This window comes from Cnephaeus nilssonii, assembly GCF_951640355.1.
Source record: "Cnephaeus nilssonii genome assembly, chromosome: 22".
Classification (NCBI taxonomy): domain Eukaryota; kingdom Metazoa; phylum Chordata; class Mammalia; order Chiroptera; family Vespertilionidae; genus Cnephaeus; species Cnephaeus nilssonii.
In genome coordinates, this window is record NC_137093.1 from 15,675,584 (window position 1) to 15,698,437 (window position 22,854).

Below are 22,854 nucleotides of genomic sequence, written 5' to 3' on the forward strand. Positions count from 1 at the left end.
AAGACTGGGTCTCCTCCCTTCTCCCGCCTTACCAATGCCTGGTCTCATGGGGTTAGTTTTGAGCCTAACACTATGGCCTCATCCACCCGCTTCCCAGCGTCTGGCTCCAGGTCTAAGAAGCCTTTGGGCAAGATGGCTGGTGAGTGAAAGCAGACTCCTCATGCTGTTCTCGCGCCTGTGAGTGGTCCTCAGTATCCCGAGGGGTGAGGTGGGGGCCTGCCTGGCCCAGCACAGGGGAGAGGAGCAGGGAGGCTGGCGCTGGGGGCTCCTGCCTTGGTTTTGGTGCCTGAGGAGAGGAGGCGTGCATCACGGGGACCTTCAGGCCTTCTGGCTCAGCTCATTTTCCCAGCTCGAAAACCATGCTGCTGAGTGCTTCACCTCGTGTGTCTTGTCATCTAAATCTTCCAGAGTCATTCAGAGGAAGGGGCCAAGCAGAGAGAGAGAGAGAACACATCAATCTCCGGAACACCAAACTTTCTGTCCCTACCAGAAGCTGGGCAGCTGAGCTGAAATCATTGTGGAGTACTGACAATATACCAGACCCTGCATAAACCCCAGATTAATCCCTGCATTAATCTTCAACAACTAAAACGAACCCATTTTACAGATGAGGAAGTGGAGACGTAGACTGACTTGCTTAAGGCCATGCAGAAAGCCAGCAGGTCCATTCAGATCTCTTGACTCCAGAGTGTAGGTCCCCAGTCACCAAGCTCTGTGCTCTCTGGGGCTCTGAGCAATGGCCCTCTTCCATACTTTCCTTTTCCTTTTAGCAACAACCTAGGGTTGCTCAGGGCCGAACAGATGCCAGTCCCTCCCCCTCTTTCTCTTCCATAATGGCTGGCCCACCTTCATCCAGATCTGATCCCCCTTCAGTGCTGAAAATGAGTCTGGGGCTCGCTGATCCTTCTAGCTTCACGGAGCTCTACTCACAGACTCGCAGATGGTTCACGGGTCAAATCTAGAAGTTCTGGGTAGGGTAGACCCACCCAAGGGCCTGGAGCAGGGCACGGCCGTCTTCCCCAGTCAGGCTGGTAACACCGCCAGGGTTCTCCTCCCCCCCGAACCCCCATGTTGTTGTTATACCAAGGCTTTTTTTTAAATTTAGGTATAATTGACATACAACATTATATTCATTTCAGATGTATAACGTGATACATTATTTATATATTGCCAAATGGTCAGCACAGATTTCATTAAGATCTGTTACCATACAGACAGAAATTTTTTTTCTAGTGTGGAGAACTTTTAAAATCTATTCTCTCAGCAACTTTCAAATATGCAATGCAATATTATTAACTACAGTCACTTGCTGCACATTACATCCCAGGACTTACAAAACAGTCAGAGTTCTTATGTCTTCCCAAAAACATTTTTTAACAAGTATTTTTTTATTGATTTCAGAGAGGAAGGGAGAGACAGGGAGGGATAGAAACATCAATGATGAGAAAGAATCATTAATCAGCTGCCTCCTGCACACCCCCTATTGGGGATTGAGCTTGCAATCTGGGCATGAGCCCTGACCGGGAATCAAGGCGGGACCTCCTGGTTCATAGGTCCATGCTCAACCACTGAGCCACACCAGCCGGGTGGAAAACTTGTAAGATAGTGGGAACTTCGGGCAGGTCCTGAGGATGTGCAAATAGCCGGGCAGTAGGTCTGAGAGTCGGGCGGTATTGGCCAGTGCAGGAAGGTGGGCAGGTGCAGGAAGGCCGGCGGGATTCCTGGCCTGATCTCCCCTCTCTGGCTGGGAGGAGGGTGCCTGGTGAGAATCAGGTCTGAGCAGCGTTCCTCCTGCAGGCTGGCTCAGGCAGGCGCTGTCGAAGAAGCCCAAGGAGATGCCTGTGTCCCTGGAAACCACTTCCAGTAATGCTCCACCACGGAGCTCAGATGACCCCCCATCCCCGGGCCTCAGCTCCGCTGCATCGGCTGAGTCTCCCGCTGACCCACCACCTGCACTGGAGGGCGCCCCCAGCAGCAGCAGCGGTGAGGGCGCCGCCAGCAGCAGCAGCAGTGGCCGCTGGAGCAGGGACTACGACGTGTGCGTGTGCCACAGCGAGGAGGACCTGGCGGCCGCGCAGGAGTTGGTGGCCTACCTGGAGGACAGCCCTGCCAGCCTGCGCTGCTTCCTGCAGCTGCGGGACTCCGCCCCGGGCGGCGCCATCGTGTCTGAGCTGTGCAGGGCGCTGGACAGCAGCCACTGCCGCGTGCTGTTCATCACTCCCGGCTTCCTGCGTGACCAGTGGTGCAGGTACCAGATGCTGCAGGCCCTGAGCCAGGCCCCGGGGTCCGAGGGCCGCACCATCCCCCTGCTCGCCGCCGGCCTGGCCAGGGCCGCCTACCCGGCCGAGCTCCGCTTTATGTACTTCGTGGACGGCCGGGGGCCCGACCAAGGCTTCCGCCAAGTCAAGGAGGCCATCATGCGCTGTAAGTTCTGTGAGGAGGGAATGGGGACGGGGAAGGGTTCAGCATCGATCTGCTTGGGCCTTCAGGAGACAGCCCTGTAGCCCAAGAGTTCAACGCGTAGGCTCTGAAAGCAGTGTGTTTCTTGGGCAGTAACTTAACCCCTCTGTGCCTGGGTGTCCTCATTGGGACATGAGAATGATACCATGTACCGCAATCAGTGTACACACTACGTACGTGTTCAGAGCAGGGCCTGGCACATGGAAAGCGCTCATAACAGCCACCTATCAAGTCCTCGGTAAGTCTTAGCCATTGTTAGCATTCCTAGTGTGAGTTTCTCTCACACAGGTCAGGTTGGAGGAACATCTACACTAATAAAAGAGAAAGATGCAAATTGACCATACCTTCGTGATACCCACCAGCCAATCAGGAGTGAGTATGCAAATTAACACAACAAAGATGGCAGGTTAATTTGCATGCTCAAGCGCTGAGTGGCTGGGGGCGGGATGCTTGCCTTGTCGGCGTTCCGTACCCCTCTAGCAGCTTTGGGCCTCTGGGCAGCGTGGGAAGGTGGAAAGGCGGCTCCAGGCCAGAGCGAAGGTGGTGCCGGCAGCCAGGAGAAGGAAGGCCCGTTCTTGCATGAATCTTCGTGCATCGGGCCTCTAGTGGTTTAATAAGGCAAGAAGAGGTGTAAAATAACGGGGAAGAATTGCCTCTGATAAGGGGAGGACATTATCTTACAGGGGGAAGTAAACTAGATAAAAAGTTACAGGAGCCCTGGCCTGTGGCTCAGTTGGGTGTGATTCCCTGTCAGGGCACACACCTAGGTTGCAGGTTCAGTCCTGGTCAGGGTTCATACGGCCAATCGGTTTCTCTCTCACATCAACATACCTCTCTCTTAAAAAAAAAAAGCGCCAATAAAAACAGATTTTTTATTTTTTTTAAAAAAAGAAGAGGTGGAGACTGTAGGGAGCGCCTTCAAAAGGCCCCTGAAAAAGAGAAATATTTATAGGAGACATGTTGGGGGCGGGTGACAAGCCCTGTGATTCTGTTTGGTCTCTTTCAGATCTGCAGAACCTCAGCTGACACTTCTGACATCACCGAGGGACCCAGGAAGCTGGCACAAGCTGGAAATCAAGTGAGAGAGCGCGGTGCCTGGACCCTGCAGGGTGACAGGGCCCAAGGAGCCAGAGGTGGTAGTGCTTTGTATGTGATGCTGGGATCAGATTGCCCAGTGGGCTTCCATTATTGTGGGCTCCCCAAGAAGGGCCTGGGGATGCTGGGGACTCCCCCAGGAAGGCCATGAGGAAGCTGGGGACTCCCCCAGGAAGGCCATGAGGAAGCCAGGGACTCCCCCAGGAAGGCCATGGGGAAGCCAGAAAGAGTTGGTAGGAGGTGCTGATAGCAAGATGACCACCCGTGTTTTGCCTCCTCCTTACGGGATGTGAGTCGGGCACACCCCTTATGTCTTCTTCCCCTGGGATCGGGCTCTGGTGCAGAGATGCCTTCCTCCTGAACAGGTGACTCACCTGGTGAATCATCTAGAAGCCTGGGGGCATGTCTCAGCATGGGTGGTTTTTCCTGTTGCCAGGGAAACCCTAGGACAGATGATAAGGGGGACGGCAAGGGTGTCAGGTGTCAGGTCTCATATCCTCACACTGCTGCCCTGCTCTTTCCCTTCACTCTCTTCAGAAAGCTACATGGAACATGCACTCAGCACCGTGCTGTATTTATTTTACTGCGTGCAGGTCATGAAAGACTCAACTCTAAAAACCATTCTGAATAGACTAGAGAGGTCAGGGGGCAGGTGGGGTAAAGAGAAGGAAAGCTCGGACCTTTGATGTGGGATCAAAAGCCCGCCCACCCACGCTTTGACATGTGGGGCCGCATTAGGGGGTCTGGCTGGAGCTCATGCTTTGCAGTAGCTTCTTCGCCTCTGCACGGAGAGAAACCAGCATTTTTCTTCTGCCAAAGGACTGTGTGCCTTTTAGGACAGGCAAGGGTCCTTCATCAGCTCTCAGTAGAAGTTGATTGTTGAACCGAAATCGATTTCTCGTTCCCCCAATGTGTACTATTGTGCCTCTTCTCTCACTTCCCCGTCCTTTTACTGGAACATATTTATACATATATTATATATATTTGTAATTGAAAATACAGTTGGCATATAACATTGTTAGTTTCACATGTATGAGTCAATATTTGTATATATTGTTAAAAAATTTTATATTGTTAACTATGAATTTTTTATTGCATACAAAAGGGCGAAAGCATACTGTCGTGTACACTCACGTACCTTCCACCCAGCTGAAAAAGTAAAACGTTACAACCCCTACGGTGTTCCCTCTGGGCCCTTAATTATTTTCCTCCCTTCTCCCACCAGAAGTCACCACTGTTCTGAATTTTGAATTTATCATTCTTAGCTTTTGTCTAGAAATTTACTATATATGTATGTATCCCTGACAACATATTTACTTTTACATGGTTTTATACTTTACATAAATAGTATTATGATTTGTATTCTGCAAATTCCTTTTGTTTATCATGTTGGTAAGATTTAGCCACATTGAGGCATGTAACTGCAGGAAATTCACTTTCGATCCATCATGTAAACATACCACTCTTTAGTCACGCATTCTTTTACAAATGGACATTGGGTTGTTTCTAGGTTTTTTGCTGTTCTATTAAAAGCAGTAAGCCTATGAACATTTTTTGTACATGTTTCCATGAACAAGATTTTCTAGGATTTAGTCTTGATGGGGAACAGCTGGGTAGTAAAGAATACACACATTTAGTTTTGGTAGAAGATACCAAATTTTCTTCCAAATTAGTTGTGTCAATTTATGTCCTTACCACTTGTGTATGAGTTCCCACTGTTTGATGTTCTTGTTAACACTTAGAATTATCAGATTTGAAAATGTTTGCTAATCTGGTGGGTGAAACCTGGTATCCTATTATCATAATACTAGAGGCCCGATGCACGAAGATTCGTGCAAGAATGGGCCTTCCTTCCCCTGGCTGCTGGCACTGCCTTCGCTCCGGCTGGAGCCGCCTTTCCACCTTCCCATGCTGCCCAGAGGCCCCGAGCGGCTGGGGCGGTACGGAACACCTGCGTCGTTGGGACGGAAGCGTCCTGCCACGCCCCCGGCTGCTCGGCACCTGAGTATGCAGATTAACCCACCATCCTTGTTGGGCTAATTTGCATACTCCTGATTGGCTGGTGGGCGTCGTGAAGGTACGGTCAAATTGCATCTTACTCTTTCATTAGTGTAGATTCTTGTTTCCCTTTTTACCTTTTTTATGAAGATTTGGGGAATCCCCATATGCCCAACGCCCAGCTTCAACAATTACCAACTCAGAGCTAAGCTTATATCAACATTAACCCTACTCATTCCTGGGATGCTGACCGTCCAATCTTCTGAAACCAATCCCAGGCTTTATTTTATTCCTCTATATTTAAGTATATATCTCTAAATTATTATAAGGTTTTAAAAAAATGACAATATAACTATCTTTTAAAGAATAGAGATTTATTTTTTAAATATAAAAATTTTACCTATTGCTGTGCAGTCTGTGTTTTTGTGTCTTATTTAGTCCTTCCTTACTCCTGCGCTTTTCTCTGGGAGTAATTCACACGCAGGTCTTTAACGCACCTGGATGGTCTCTTTGGGTTGGTTTTTGTTGTTGCCCTTGGCTTATAAGTCAGAGATCTATTCCCCCCTCCCCCCACATTTGAACAGCTTTTATTTGCTAACTAGTCCATCCTCTCTCCCACTGACTATAACGTCACTGCTTGTCATATGTGGGGGTCTAGTACTGAGTTCTCCAGTCTCCTCAACTTGTGTGTTTGTGTCTCCCTGTATTAGTGGTACTCTGGCTTACTATGGTATGTGGTTTTTTTGTGTTTCTTTTTTTAAATATATTTTTTATTGATTTTTTACAGAGAGGAAGGGAGAGGGATAGAGAGTTAGAAACATCGATGAGAGAGAAACATCAATCAGCTGCCTCCTGCACACCCCCTAACTGGGGATGTGCCCGCAACCAAGGTACATGCCCTTGACCGGAATCGAACCCGGGACCCTTCAGTCTGCAGGCCAGTGCTCTATCCACTGAGCCAAACCAGTTAGGGCTGTGTGTGGTTTTTTAAAAAGTATATTTTTATTGATTTCAGAGAGGAAGGGAGATGGAGAGATAGAAACATCAATGATGAGAGAAACATCGATGAGAGAGAAACATCAATCAGCTGCCTCCTGCATGCCCCACACTGGGGATCGAACCCGCAACCCGGGAATGGGGCTGAAGGCAAATCGAACTGCGTTCATGGGTTGACGCTCAACCACTGAGTCACACCGGCCGGGCCTTACTATGGTTTTTAATAACCTTGATAACTTATAGGTCAGTCCTTTCTACTCTGCTTATTCATCAAAAATCACTTTGACTTATTCCTTTCTTCTTTTATAGAAATTATTTAATTTGTCAAGTTTTAGGAAAATGCCTGGTTTTTGTTTGTTTGTTTTGTTTCTCTATTGGGCTGACATAGAGTTGAGAGATTCATTTTGGAAGAATAGATTTTTTTATGATATTGAATCTTCATGAAAGTGATATGTGTCCCTTTTTTGGTGTCTTTAAATGTATTTCAATAAAGCTTTATAATCATTCTCCATGTCGGTCAGTCACATCTTTTATTCAGTTTATTCCTTAGTACTTCATATTTTCTGTTGCTAGTGTAAATATTTTTAAATAATATATTTTTTTTATCTATTACTGGTAGAAAGGATTGCAATTCATTTTGCACACTGGTCTGATATTAAGCAAATCACTGAATTATTTATTCTCTAAGACCACAGACTTTGTTGTTTCTACAAAGACGATCATAAAATTTGAAAACAGAAACTTTCTTGTTTCCTGGGCTGCTGATGACCTCCAGTAAAATGCTGAAAGTGGCCACAGCAGCCATCTTTGTCTCCTTCATGATTTTAAGGGAATACTTCAAACATTTCTCCATGAAATGTGATATTCGTTGTAGGTTTTTGGTTTGGTACATATTTTTTTAACAAGTTGTAACTATCCTGCTGTTTCTAGTTACTTACCTTGAATGGGCTTTACATTTAATCTAAAATATCCACATTTGATTTCAGAGAGAAGGGAGAGGGAGAGAGAGAGAAACATCAATGATGAGAGAGAACCATTGATTGGCTGCCTCCTGCACGCCCCCTACTGGGGAGCAAGCCCACAACCCAGGCATGTGCCCTTCACTGGAGTTGAACCCAGGACCCTTCAGTCCATAGGCTGATGTTCTATCCACTGAGCAAAACCAGCTAGCCCCCCCACTCCCCACCTTGATTTTTAGAGGGGATGTAGAGAGACAGCAAGAGAGAAACATTGATGTGAGAGAGACATATCAATTGGCTGCCTCCTGCACACGCCCTGACCAGGGCCTGGGATCGAGCCTGAAACCTAGGTATGTATCCTTGACTGAAATCAAACCTGTGACCCTTCAGTCCATGGGTCCACGCTCTAACCACTGAACAAAACGGCTAGGGCTGGATAGATAGTATATTTTTATTCATTTTTTACAGAGAGGAAGGAATAGGGATAGTTAGAAACATCGATGAGAGAAACATTGATAAGCTGCCTCCTGCACACCTCCTACTGGGGATGTGCCCACCACCAAGGTACATGCCCTTGACTGGAATCAAACATGGGACCTTTCAGTCTGCAGGCCGACGCTCTATCCACTGAGCCAAACCGGTTAGAGCTATGGATATTTTAATCAGAATTATAATTGTGTTGATGAATTTGCCACAAATTTAATCAGAAATGAATAAATTTCTCCACAATATCTCTCCTGTGCTCACCCTAAGGGCCACTCCTGTTTCTAAATAATGTCAAGCTCATTACTGCTTTAGGGTCTTTAGCATCTGATATCGACTCTGCCTGAAACACATTTTCCTGGCTGTTTCCTTCTTATCATTCAAGTCTTAGCTCAATGTCACCTCCTGAGAGAGCACCCACCTGTGACCACCTTATCTAAAGTTCTCCCTGTACCCAGAGTCTATCGCATTGCTGTTTATTCTATAAATAACACATTAATCGTTACCTAAAATGATCGTATTTGTTAACCTCATCTCTATTTGAACATGAATTCTATGAAAGTAGAGGTCTTTCCTGTCTTATTCAGGATGGACAGTGTCTGGCAAATAGAAATGGAGGCCCAGAGAGGGATAGTGACTTCCCCAAAGTTGCACAGCTAATCAGTGTTGGAGCCAGGCTTCATGGCTCTGAATTCAGAGCTTTTTGTTAAAACATAGCTACTCTTTCCAGGTTCGAGAAGAGAAGAGAAAAGAAGAGAAAAGAAAAAAAAAAGAAAAGAAAAGGAAAAAGAAAAGAAGAAAAAATATGGGTGGAGGGAGGAGACAGAAAGACAAAGAAATGAGAAAGGAAGCAAGAAAGGGGGAGGGAGGAAAAGGAAGAATGAGCGTGCACACCTAGACATTTTCAGATCAGGGCCTTGTAATTTTAAGCAGGTTTTGCTATTGTCATTTACCCTCAGGGCATTTTGTTTTCCGGTGTTGCATACAGTTTATAACCTCCTACTGAATGGCCCCAGAAGGTGAGGGATGTACCCAGGAAACTTGTGAACAAGCAGCAAATGTTTCTGGTTGAAGATAACTGCTCCAGATCCTAAGCTTCCCCTACTAATATGCTCTGCTTCAGGAAACAATTAGCCTTTTATCCAACTCAATATATAGGGTGTCCTAAAAAAAAAATAAATGTATACACACTGCCCCGCCGCACGGCTCCGTGGTTGAGTGTCCACTATGAACCAGGAGGTCGCGGTTGGATTCCCAGTCAGGGCATGGGTTCCAGGCCCCAGTGGTGGGGCGTGCAGGAGGCAGCGCATCGGAGCTTCTCTCTCATCATTGATATTTCTCTCTCTCCCCCTCTCTGAAATCAACAAAAACATATTTTTTAAACAATTTATTGATTTTTTACAGAGAGGAAGGGAGAGGGATAGAGAGCTAGAAACATCGATCAGCTGCCTCTTGCACACCCCCTACTGGGGATGTGCCCACAACCAAGGCACATGCCCTTGATCGGAATCGAACCTGGGACCCTTCAGTCTGCAGGCTGACGCTCTATCCACTGAGCCAAACGGGTCAGGGCAAAAACCTATTTTTTAAAAAACAACAACACGTGAACCAATAAATAAGATCGGCTCAACTGATTGGTTTTAGAAGGACTGCTTCCATGTTAACTAATTCAGAGTTGGTATAATTTTTGTTAAAGCGTCGGTATTCCAACAAGGTGTCAAAGCCTCCAGAGTCCGGCCCGGATGGCCGGGGTGCCCTCCCCGGCGCAGCACTGCAATCGCCCGTGTAAGGGCTGGCTGCCTCCTTTCCTCTTCCCTTAGCGCCCGGGTCCAAGCAGTCCCTCGGCTGGAATCCGTCACCCGGCAGGTCGCCGGGGTCAGCGCCCGGAGCATGCCGGGAGTTGTAGTAGCGGCCAGTCGCGCCGGTGGGCGGGGCGCGCCGGGGTCTGCGCAGGCGCTGCTCTCCCGTGGGCAACATGGCGGACGCGGCCCCTCCGCCGAGCAAGAGGAAGCGCGAAGTAGCAGCCGCAGGGGAGGAAGCCCCCGGCACAGAGGACCAGGAAGCCAAGGCAGCCGGCGTTGGGAATGGCACCCCTGCCCCTGTCCACCTTCCTTTCTCCGGCTTCAGAGTGCAGAAAGTGCTGCGGGAGTCCGCGCGGGACAAGATCCTCTTCCTGCACGGCAAGGTGTCGTCGGCGGCCCGGGGCGGGGGCGGCGGGCGGGGGGACCGGGTATAGCCGCCGGGGGGGCGGGTCTCGTGGGCCCTCGGCCGGGAAGCACCAATCGCATTACTCGGGGGTGAGGGAGAAAGCGCAGGTCTGGACCGCTTTGGGGGCGCGGGGAGTGGAGAAGACGCGGTCACCCGTGGAGGTAGGGGCATGTAACACGTGCGGCTGGTTTTCCTGATCCCTCCCTCCCTTGTAAAAGTAACCACTAACACTTATAGGTGTATGGCAGGTGAATCATCTCGTGATACATTCCCCGAGTCATTCATCGTGTATTCATCCAATCTGTAAAGGTGCTAGGAGCCCAGTAAACGTGGCTGGACCGCCTCGCTCCTGCTCCTCCGTGCCCCTGGGACCGACAGGAGACTGCCTGTAGGAGATATGATCCCTGCTGGACGGGACTCCAGCCCTGACAGAGGAGGCAGGTTATTTATTTATTTTTTTAAAATATATATTTTATTGATTTTTTTACAGAAGAGGGAGAGGGATAGAGAGCTAGAAACATCGATGAGAGAGAAACATCGATCAGCTGCCTCCTGCACACCCCCCACTGGGGATGTGCCCGCAACCAAGGTACATGCCCTTGACTGGAATCGAACCCGGGACCTTTCAGTCCGCAGGCCGACGCTCTATCCACTGAGCCAAACCAGCTAGGGCGAGGTTATTAAATGGGTAATTCAATTCCACATGCCATGTGCTGACAGGCCAGCATGGAGCTAGGTCCTGGGATGGAGAGATGAAGGTTCCCATCCCTGATCTTCATGGGTGCAGAGGACCTTGGGGGAGACACATTCACAGGGCTGGCGGAGCCTACACGTGCTCAGCTCTCTAGCAGGGACTGGGGAGAGCCTGGAGGCCAGCCTGTTACTAGGGAGGAGGCCCAGCCAAGGGCAGGTATTAGGGTTCCCCAGAACTCCTAGCAGGAGCTCTCGTTTCGGGAGGATCAGGGGGATCCGGTCCTAGGCATCCATGCTTCTCTCTGTGTCTCTTGTGTTTTTCATAAGGTTCTGTCTGGTTCTCTCCGCCCCACTTGTCTTCAGTCTGCAGCACCGCTTAAGAGTTTAACCCCGAGAACGTTTGAGTTTCAGGGAGTTAGTTGGGATGACCAGATTCTAGTTTCTTTTTCAATATTGACTGTTCAGGGACCTGGGGGCAAGCGCGGACCTCTCTAGATCTCTGTTTCTTCATCTGTAAAATGGGGAGAATTTAACAGAGGCCTTGTGAGCTTAAAATTGAAGACAGCCCAGAAGCTTTCCATCTTTTAGAACAGGGCTGGGGAACCCTTTTTCTGCCAAGGGCCATTTGGATATTTACAACATCACTAGAGGCCTGGTGCAGGAAATTCATGCACAGGTAGGGTCCCTAGGCCTGGCCAGCGATCAGGGCTGATCAGGGCCTTCCTTCATTCCGTGCCACCCCCTGGTGGTCAGCACATGTCATAGCAGGCAGTTGAACTCCCAAGGGGATAATTTGCATATTAGCCTTTTATTATATAGGATTCGCCAGCCATACAAAATGACCAACTTAAAAATTAGCCTGCTTAAAAAACAAAAACTAGCCTGCTATATTTGGTCAGACATTTACTTAACTCACCCCTAATGCCAAATGATTTCGTGGGCCTCCCGAGCAGGACGTTCCCCACCCCTGTTTTAGAAGGAAGGATTTAGGTTAATGATTTCTCCTCTGGGAGGAGAAACCGTGCCATTGGCTAGACTTGCGGGGAGAGAAACTGCAGGGAAGGAAATCCCAAATGTTGGGAATTCAGAGGCCCCTGGGGGTTTCTGCCTCTGTTCTCCAGACCTCACGGGTGTCTCTCCCCACAGGTGAATGAGGCCTCTGGGGACGGAGAGGATGCCATTGTGATCCTGGAGAAGACACCATTTCAGGTGGATCAGGTGGCCCAGCTCCTGACGGGCAGCCCTGAGCTCCAGCTGCAGTTCTCCAATGATATTTACAGCACCTATCACCTGTTTCCTCCAAGGCAACTGAGTGGTGAGAAGTGGTGGCCGAGGCGGCTGCTTGTGGGGAGAGCAGAGTGGTGGGAAGTTAGGGAGGGGTGGCTCTTCTCCATAACTGATTTGCATATTCTAGTGCAAGAGTTCTCAATGGAAGGAAGAGGGAATTTTACACCTCCCCACCCCCCCACCCCCAGCAGGAGACATTTGACAATCTCAGAATGCTGCTAAATGTCCTATAAAACACAGGATGGCCCCCACAAAAAGAAATAGTGTCAAGGTTGAGAAACCGTTCTCTGGTGGAGTGTGCTTTGAGGAGGAAGTGTGATTCATGGGAGAGAACAGTTCATCTACTAACTGGACAATAATGAATGTCAGCACTTACTAAATTCCTTACATTGTGCTAGCCACCATTCTAAGTGCTCTTCACGTATCATCCTATTTTATCCTCAGAATAGCCTTGTGGTGATAGGACTTTACAGGTGAGGGAACTGAGGTTTTGAAAGGTGGAGTAACTTGGCCCAGATCACACAGCCAACAGGCGCCCGAAACACGGAGATCTTCCAGTAGCTGAGCACTTGCTCGCCACACTTGGTGACATGAGCAGTGTGCTGGGTCACTTCCCTAAAGGAACTCACTTTCTAGGAGGGGAGACAATGAGTGTGACTGAGGGGGATGGACTTGAGAAGGGCAAGAATTCAAAGATTAAAAGTCAGAGATTTGGGTGGGTGTGGGGGAAGGTTTGTTTGTTTGTTTGTGTTTACTTTTTTTAGAGAGATAAACATTGATGTGCAGTTGCCTTTCGTAGGAGCCCCGACCCAGGATTGAACCCACGACCTGGGTATGTGTCCTGACTGGGAATCGAACCCGCCACCTTTTGGTGTAGGGGACAGCGCTTCAACCAACTAAGCCACACCAGCCAGGGCCAGAGATTGCAAGTATTTAAAAAAAATTTTTTTTTTCATTTTCACCCACGGATATGCTTTTCATTGATTCTAGAGAGAGGAAGGGAGAGGAGGAGAGAAAGAGAGAGAAATATCGATTGGTTGCCTCCCATATGCTCCTGACTGGGGATTGGACCCGCAAGCTGGGCAGGTGCCCTGATGGGAACTGAGCCTGAGAACCTCTGGTGCACAGGACGATGCTCCAGCCACTGAGCACACCAGCCAGGACACAAGTATAACTTATTGTAAAGAGGGAAAAAGAAGAATATTCCATGCCAGGAGCCAGGCATGAGGTGAACGTTTTCTTTCTGTGGTTAGATTGAGTAGGCCGCTTTGTCGGAAGTGTGAGGGACACTGGTTGACCTTGAAGTGCCTTGCGACCAGGAAATGCTGGGGTCTGCTTTGCAGCACATACCCATCTGCCTTTGTATTTGCCTTCTGGCATTAAGAACAGTGTGGCTTTACGGGTATCCTGCCACAGCCTTTCTGACAGACTTAGTCTTTCCTGCACCCCACGAAGGGGTGCTATTGTCCTTTGGAAATGTATGTGAATACTGGATGTGAGACCAGCAAAGCTTTCACAACTGCCAAGCAGCCTGGTCCTCCATTGAGGGAAAGCCAGATTGATTGGCTCAACTTGACAGAAATGGACAGCTGTGTTTACTTTCTCAGGCATGGACCTTTAAGCAGATAGGTCCTTCAACTCGGAGAGGCAGAAGCACGACAGAAGGCACTGTCGCCAGACAGCCCCTGGGGTCCTGGGGTGTTTATTCTGCCATCACCCCTTTCCCTGGCCTCCCTGCATCCCTGCATCTACTCTCCCCAACCCTCAGCCAAAATGAAGGGTCTCCACAGAGCAGCTCTGTAGAATTCACAGCGTTTTCTTATTTTATTTTTCCAGTCCTTCTCTGGTACTGCACGACGTGATGAGGGCCCCGCCTTATCTTTGTCGTTTTTTTCCTTAAAATAAGTAGTGACAGGGACAGTCAGTTATCACTTCACCCCAGGCCCTCTTCCCCGTTCGGAGCCCCACGGTGTCTGCCGTTTCCCCCGTACAGCCCGCTCCCACCGGGTGCTCAGATGTTGGCTCATTTCCCAGCGCTGCCTTCTGAGCATGAGTGCTCGCATGCATGCGGTGTGGGCCACTTTGTTCTCCCTGCCCAGACGAAGTCATAACCGTTTGTTCAGAGCTGTCCTCTCTCTCTCCTTGTTTAGCTATACATCCTGTCCCTGGATGAGCTTCTTGGCAAACTGGACAGGGCCAGAGAAGAAGTATTTTAAGCTTTATGAGCCACAAATGGCCTCTGTCACATACTCCCTTTCTTAATTGATTTTTAGAGAGAGAAAGAGAAACAGCAGTTTGTTGTTCCATTTATTCATGCGTTGGTTAGTTGTTTCTTGTACGTGCCCTGACTGGTCATTGACCCCAAAGCCTTGGCATATCAGGACATCGCTCAAACCAACTGAGCTGCCCGGCCAGGGCTCTCCTTTTCCTTTTTCTTAGCGCCTTTAAAAACGAAAATACTGCTCTTAGCCGGGCCAGGTTCGACCTTCTGGCCAGGTTGTCAAGCCCTGGTTCAGATTTCCCCACTCAGAATGTGATCTGGGACCAGCGGTGTTGGTATCCCCTGGGAGCTGTCAGACACACAGAATCTCGGGCTCCCACTCCAGACCTCAGAATCAGAATCTGCATATGAGCAAAACCCCCAGGGGTCTCATGCACACTAAATTTGAGGGCACTGGTCTTTAATCATCACCTGTGTGTGGGTGATACCCCTGTTTATTTCTCTATCCCTGACCTTTCCAAGAACCCCAGGCTCATATTGTAATGAACACCTACTGGGCATCTATCTCCATTTGGAAGTCTCATAGGTACCAGATAGGCAAGATGTGAGACTCCGATGCACTATGCATGTGAAAGTAGTAGCTGCCATTGTTACTCTGATGTGCAGGGCCCTCTGCTGGGTACTGGAGCTTCAGAGATGACTAAGACACCGTCTTTGCCCTCACAGTCTTGCTATGAAAAGAGGGAAGTAAACTCAGTAGGGTTTGGTCATTGCCTGGGTGTAGGGAACCGAGGTCGTTGAGAGTTGGGGCATGTCAGATCCGTTTCTGGTCCTCAGCAGCCAGACCCATGTTAGGTGCTCAATAAATGGCTGCTGAGGAATAAAGCCACAAGCTGTTCTTTCCTGAGGGCCAAGCACTCCACAGCCACGAGGGGGCAGCATTGCCAAAGCATTCCATAGCCGGCTCATATGGCTCCTTTGACCTCCCTTGCCAGAGCCTTTCAGTCCTGCCTCTCCCATCTCATTCTGAGTCACCAGCTCCTCCCACTGCCAGGGGGGACCTTAAAGTGTGCTTCCACAGCCTCAGCCCTCTGAACGCCCCCCCGCCACCCGCACAGTTGCCCCTTGAGTTTCTCCGCTTTCTCCAGCTGTTTCTTTAGACCTTCCCAGAATAGGTGTCTGGGGGAGCGCCCCCCCCTTTCTTTTCTTTAAAAAAAATAAATATTTTTTATTGATTTTTACAGAGAGGAAGGGAGATGGATAGAGAGTTAGAAACATCGATGAGAGAGAAACATCGATCACCTGTCTCCTGCACACTTTCCACTGCGGATGTGCCCACAACCAAGGTACATGCCCTTGACTGGAATCGAACCTGGGCCTTTCAGTCTGCAGGCTGACGCTCTATCCACTGAGCCAAACCGGTTAGGGCTCCTCCCCTCCCCATTTCTGAGCTGGTCACTCTCCTTATCTCTTCTGGTCTTTCTCTGGTCACTGGCACATTTCTCCTTTAGCTTGGAGGTCTTGCAGTCTTCTCCTTCATCCCCTCCAAATCTCAGCTGGCCACGAGCGGCTACTCCCCCCTCCATTGACATAGTAGAGCATGGGCATCCGAGGCAGACATGCGGGCTCCTGTCCCAGCGCTAACACTGACCGGCAGTGGGAGCTGAGGCAGCGTGCTGTTCGGGTTTCAGCGTCCTGCAGGGGCTGAGCAAGCCTGGGGTCAGACAAGGCTGGGCTGGGATTCTGCTTTGCCCTTTACTAACTGAGGCGTTGGGAAGTTTCTGTGCGGGTAACAGACGAGTGCCTGGTGCCGCGCTGGATGCCATGTGCGTTGGGGGTACATCAGGTAGCATCGCTGTCTTTGGAGTCTGTGGTGGGGCAGACGGCCAACCAGGAAACAGGTCTCCGTGGCCCTGACGGGAGAGGGCTGCGTGGGCTGGACGTCCAGGAGCCTCTCTGGGGCTGACTCCCAGACTGAGACCTGGAGGATGGGGAGGAGCCAGCTGTGCAGAGAGCTGGTGAGGGGGCGAGGAGAATGTTCTGGGCTGAGGGAACGGCCCGTGTCCTGGGGGAGGAAAGAGGACTAGAAAGGAGGCCGTTGTGTTGGGAGCTTGGAGGGGCAGCTGGTGTCCGTCGTGTGGGGTGCAGATGAGTTTGGGGAAGTAGCTGTTAAACTCGTTTAGCAACTGAACATACCTCAGGATGATTACGGCAAAAGTAAGAAAGAGAGCAATTTTTTGTTTTAACTTCTGCCCACAGTGAGAAATACATTTTACATCGTCACCCAGTACCTGTGAATAAATACACAGGTTTGCAAAAACAGCCCTACCCTTACTTTTTGGGATACTCTCTAGTTTTCTAACTTAATTCCAGTCTTGTGTGTTTCCCTTTTTTAAAAAAAGTCTAGTCGTAACCTTCTGAATGAATTTCATCACCGCTGTCATGAGTTAGGACCCATTGGGAGAGGGCGTATAAGGCGCTTAGCACAGCGGCTGGCATACAGTGGGTATCAGACGTGTTAGTCATTTTCTATTATTGTTACTCCTTTAAAATTCTATGGGCCTTAAGTGGAGCAGCATATGCAGCATATGGAAATGCCAGCCCTGACCCTGGACAGGTGCCCTTTCTTCCCCCTGTGGCCATATGGCAAATGTGAGGACCGGGTGGGCCGGCCGGCTGGCATCTTAGTGCTGCTTCTGGCCAGCAGGCAGGGCAGAGCCTGGATCACCTCCTGCTGCTTCCGCTCTCACGCTGTCAGGCCCATGCCTGTCAATGGAGCCCTTTCACTGAGCCCTCTGTTCCCTCTTACCTGGGAAGAAGGGGGAGATACTAGGGAGAGGGGTGTGACTCAGAAATCCAGGCTGCGCCTAAAAAGGCCAATTGTTTTCCTGATGGAGAGCAGGGTGTGGGATCTCAGGCTCAGAGGAGCAGAAGGCATTTGTGTGAGCGAGGCCAGGCAGGGCAGGGGAAGCCTGGGAACCGCTCATCTCTCGGTTGCAGGGCACTCCCAGGACCTGAGCGACAGGCAGGATTTCCTCCTGTGCTCTTGGCAGAGGTGAAACCCGGACCTGCGTTGAGAGTGCGGGCTTGTTTGGGAGGAGCATTTTAAAGACCGACTGTTCCCATAGGAGTTTTCCTGGCAGCCTTGGTCATGATAAAAAAACAAAACAAAACTAGAAACAACCTGGATATCATCTCAAAATAGAATAGATAACTAAACTGAGATGTTTTCCTACACTGGGCTGCTTCTCTGTTGCAGTGAAAATGAATGAACTACAAGAAAAGCGAGACTCGGAATACACACAGTGTGATTCCCGATAAAGTTGAAAAGCAAGCGGGTCTAAACAATATACCGCTTATGGTGCACGCAGACATCAGAAAACTAGGAAGACAAAAAAGATTAGATTTCTCCACACCTGATTCAGCAGCATGATCATCTCTGGTGGGGGTGGGGCAGAAAGGACATCGAAGTCCTGGTAATGTTCTGGTGTTTGGACAGTGTGCACCATGCGCGTGTAGTTTAAATTTTTATCTTAGGCCTTTAAGCTGTGGCATATTTTATATTTAAATACACATGCACTGTGCATATATACAAATATGTATCTATGTGAATACACACACGTTTTATATGTACAACATATTTTCCAGGGAAAAGTTAAGGGAAATTGGCGGGTCCTTAGAGAACTAAGATTATTTCCCCACTGAATTGTAGGGCTCTACTCATTCTCCAGTTTGGTTTCCAGTCACTGTTGTGGAGGGTGAAAATGTTGATTCAGGCCTCCTTCCTCTTGGTTTTGGGCATTAGGAGACTTGTTTCTGCACACCGCCTTTTCTCTGGGGCCCAGGAGGCAGGGCCTGGCCTGGCCCTTTTCCCTGCAGGGCCAGGGAGCTGTGCTGTGCTGAGTGTACTCCAGCACGGTGCCAGCCCTGGCAAGACGGGCAGTGTGAGAGGTCCTCCAACAACTGCCAGAGGCCCGGTACCAGGCTCTGCGGGCCCCACTCCAGCACAGACTGGCATAGGCCTCACTCACCCCATCCCTGAGGGTGCCCTGGGCAGCCCTCCCATGGCAGCTGAGCCGAAGGACAAGAGTCCTCTGAGCAGTGACCAGCAGGGAAAGCCTTGCCAAGCAGGTCGCCGGCCGGCCGAGCGAGTGAGGGCGAGCACCATCGTCATCTAGCGTGAGAAACGCCCCAGATGTGCCGGTTCGTGACTCCAGGGCAAGTCATGGACTTGCTCAGAGACTCCATTTCTCTGAGCGGAAAGCGAATCCAGTGGCTGGTTAGCCAGCCTCGGGCGTCTGGGTCCTGTGAGATGGTGGTAGCTCAGGTTTGAGTGGAACCTAGAGGCTCTGTGCTTCTTACCTAGAACCACTCATCAGAATTGCTAAGGAGCTTTCTGGAGCACAGAATCTGGACCCACTGAATTATGTGCCTGGGAGCATTTATCAAAGTCACACCCGCCTGTGCACTGAAAGGTTGCCGGTTCGATTCCTGGTCAGGGCACATACCTGGATTTGAGGTTCCATCCCCAGTAGGCTGTCTGTCTGTCTGTCTCCCCTCTTTCCCACTCTTCCTCTCTCTAATCATGTCCTCAGATGAGGATTTAAAAAAAAGAAGCCACACCATCACACGGTCAAATCATCAAGTAGCACCGGAGGCCTCTCGGGCGGGACAGGCTCGGGAGCACTCTGCCTCACCCGTCGGCTCCCCAGGGGCAGGTGCTGTTAAACCCCGGGGCTAGTGCTCTGGTGGTTTCCTCCAGACGCTGAATTGAATCATATGCCTCTGCAGCTCTTTCTTAGTTTATGAGATTTTGACATTATCAAGTCCCCACTGTGGAAGTTGAAAGGTTCAGCTCCTTTATACCTCATTCTATTGTGCTTTGCAGGTAACTGTCTGTTTTACACACTGAAGGTAAGACCCTCCACCAGCAAAAAGATGACAGTTCACTGAGGGCTCACATGGTTAACATTTGTTAGCAATAAAGTATTTTTTAATTATAGTATATACACTTTTTAAGACATGCTATTGCACACTTAGTAGACTACAGTTAGTGTAAACAGATTATATGCACTGGGACACCAGAAAGTTCTTGTGACTCGCTTCATCGAGATGCTCGCTTCATTGCGGTGGCGGGAACCGAACCTTCAGTATCTCCCAGTTGAGCCTGTGCCTTTCTCACCCTCCCTCCCTGCTCCTCCCAGTTTTTGGTGTTTATATTACTGTTTTTAGAATTGCCTTTGGAGTCCTAAATCTACTGCGACCTACTGTCATGGCGTTTTATCACTCCGTCAGGTGAGAATCTCAGGGCCTCCAGCCTTTTCTTCCCACCCACTCTTCCGTCCTTCGCCGTTTCCCAACTTACCTGTGGCTGGACTTGTACTTCACACGGTCACGGCATGTTCTGTTGCGTCACTGTGAAGTCCCGTATGCTGTGCCTGCCAGTTGACCCTGCGTTGACACCAGTAAGCGGTGCTCTCGTTATTGTGACCACGATGGTGTGTGCTGCTCCCTCGGGCCGAGGGCGAGGACCTCAGTGCCGGGTACCTGCCCAGCGTGTAATCAGTCCTGTGCCACGTGGAGGAGGAGAAGGCTGATGTCGAGGGCGAGTGGGTTCGCTCTCCTTATATCCCAACACTTCCTCCTAGTCATGCTGCTTTTCAGTTTTTCATACGTGAACCAGGACTTCATCCACTTTTACTTTTTCACAGTTTCTAGTTCCCTTTTTACAGTTGTGGTTAAAAGAATAACTGTGTTTACTGTGTTTGTGAAGTTGTCCAGACACTTAGTTGGGTAATTCATTACACGGTGGCTGCTTCCTTCCTGAGGCACGTGCAGACGCTGCCTCCCGCGCCCCAGCCTGGGCGGCTGGTCCAGGCATCTCTCCACCCGTCTCCCTTCCCCGCTCCCCAGGTGCAGTCAGCCCTCTGCGCTCTGGCGTCCGTCCCTGCCTTCCTTTCCTGTTCTCTTCTCTCGTTCAGCGGAAGTGCACTTGTAAGCACTTCTTCAGAAGGAATGCGGGAGGGTAAACTTTAAATCCTTTATTTTACCCTCACTTTTGATTGATGTTTGACTGAATACAAAATTTACATTTTATTTTCCTTCTCAACATTGAAGGCATTGATCTAACTCCAGGCATTCGTTGTTGCTAATAAGATATCTGATGCCGATGTGATTCTCATTTTTCCCCCCAAATGTTTTTATTGAGTTTTACAGAGAGAGAGAAACATCGATGAGAGAGGAACATCATCGATCGGCTGCCTCCTCATGCATCCCTACCGGGGATTGAGCCCATGACCCAGGCATGTGCCCTGACTGGGAATCGAACCAGTGACCTCTTGGTTCCTGAGTCGATGCTCAGCTGCTGAGCCATGCCAGCCGGGCTGATTTCCATTTCTTTACAGCTAACTTGGTTTTGGTTTTTGTCCTTTTTTCATTGCTTTATTAGTTTCCTTTTCTAGAAGCGGATAGTATCTTCTCTTCGTCTTTGGTGTGCCGAAATCTTGTAAGGTGTCTGGTTGGATTTTTTTCATTTTTCATTGTGCTGGGTACTTTTGGACCCTTTTGATTTACAAAGTCTTATGTTGCTCTTCTGCTCTGTACGTTTTTTCTATTATTTCTTTGATGCTTCGCTTTATTTTCTCTTACTGGAAATCCCATTAGTTGTCAGACTTCCTAGGTTGATCCTGTGTGTGTCTTCTGTTCTCCCTGTTTCCATCTCTGCCTTTTCTGTCTGTGGTGGGTAGAGCGCCTTAACTTTGTCTTGCAGACCTTGTCGTGAAGACTGTAATTTGGCAGTTGAATTTTTAATTTTCTTCCCTCTGGGTCTCTGATGATACGATTTGCGTAGCCTCTTGCTCTTGCTTAGCAGAGGCCAGATTGGGTTTCCTTGGTCTGACACACTAATTAGAATTGTTTTAAAAGTTATCTCCTGACCCTCTGTGATCTCATTTCCTCTGGGCTCTGGTTTTAGTGTTTATTTTGGTCATTCTTTTTCAGGCTGCTGGTTTTCCCCGAATGTCTGGTGAATGCTCTCTCGTTTGTACTTAGACCCAGGCTGATAGTCCGTGAGCTGGCTTCGTATCCCTCCCTCTCCCGTGGCCCGTCCCATGCTCCGCGCCGCAGCTTCCTTCAGCGTTGTCTTCAGTCACGTGCTACCTTCCGCTTCCTAACTTTGGGAAACGAATCGCCATCTCGTTCTCTGCAGCCTCCCCCTCATTCCCGTCACTCTTGGCCGTTTGTTCCCTTTTGTGCTTCCTTATATTGCAGAGGGTTTTTTAAAGGGTCACCATTAAGCACGAGTTGGTGGCCTTCCGTTTATGTCTAGATGTGCTGGGTGGGATCTCTGTAGGTGTGGGCAGCTTAGACCGTAGAGAAGTTTCCCCATTGAGGCCACCCCCAGATAGAGCTGGTGCTAGTGCTGAGACAGACAGACACCCCGTTTCTCCCAGGTGCTCATGCACAGAGGGTGGGGTGTGCATTGGACATGGCCAGGTCCGTGAGATTGTGAACCTTGTCTCCCTTTGACCTAGCATGTCTGCTCTCAGGTATCTGACCCAGACAGTCGCTCACACACATGTGCAAAGGTGCAAGAACATTCATTGCAGCATCATTTGTGACAGAAAAAAATCCAAACCTCAGGGACCCCTGTTGGCGGCAGGGGTTGGGGGGCCGGTTAACAAGGCACAGTGCGTGCATAGTGTGGGCTGCTATGCAGATAACCCATAAAGGATTATCCCACTTGTGCCTAAAAAGAAAAAAAAAAGACTTTTATAAAGCTATGGTCATATTTATGGAAACTCTTTAAAGACTGGAATAATGAACACCCAACTATTAATCTGTCTTTACCTCAATGATTAGAATGATTTGAGAACATATTCATGTGACACGTGGAAAGATAGATATTTTTTAGCAAGTTCACCTCAGAAAACAAATAAGCAAAGAAGCAGATCAAACGATTAGCCTGGATTAGGGCCCCGGCTGCTTCCTTCCTACACAGCCTGAATGACCCTCATCGCTCAGGGCCTGTCAGTTTATCATCAAGAACTGTGTACTCCCAGGACACGTGGACCCCAGAGCCTGGTGATTTCCGCCTCCCTCCCTGCAGAGACACACCTGTGACATGCTAATTAAGAGCACTTGGCCATCGAGGGGTGCACACGAGCTGGCGGGGTGGCGTGTGTGCAGGTGACTGCCCCACACCTGGAGACGTGGTGGCCTCCTGTGATGGGCTGGACTGATGGCGGGGCGGGAGGTGGAAGGGTTGTGCCTGTGCGGGCCACAGTGCAGACAGCTGTCGAGCAGGCATTGAGCAGGAGCTGGGCTGGGTTAATGGGCGGGGAGAGGTGAGAGCCCACAGGAGTCTCCTCACCGCCTCCGTTTCATTGGCTGATGGCCCCGACGGCGGCAATTTCTGTCTGCTCTTCTCCCTGGGGCTTCGGGGCTCCTGATGCC

At 49.6% G+C, this 22,854-nt stretch overlaps 2 protein-coding genes across 2 annotated transcripts in view; both read left to right on the plus strand.

The window, feature by feature from the left end:
- The first annotated feature begins 1 nt into the window (after position 1).
- Positions 2–6,998, plus strand: TIRAP (TIR domain containing adaptor protein). The gene is made up of 3 exons (XM_079763013.1): positions 2–139; positions 1,798–2,424; positions 3,467–6,998. Exons 1-3 carry the CDS (start codon positions 73–75, stop codon positions 3,484–3,486), a joined length of 714 nt encoding a protein of 237 aa, XP_079619139.1. The 5' UTR covers positions 2–72; the 3' UTR covers positions 3,487–6,998.
- A 2,942-nt stretch (positions 6,999–9,940) lies between these two features.
- The window catches only part of DCPS (decapping enzyme, scavenger), a 32,840-nt gene continuing 19,926 nt past the window's right edge, over positions 9,941–22,854 (plus strand). Inside the window, exons 1-2 of the mRNA XM_079763202.1 lie at positions 9,941–10,176; positions 12,039–12,207. Coding sequence (XP_079619328.1) covers positions 9,967–10,176; positions 12,039–12,207 — 379 coding nt within the window. The 5' untranslated portion in view covers positions 9,941–9,966. The remainder of the gene's footprint in view (positions 10,177–12,038; positions 12,208–22,854) is intronic.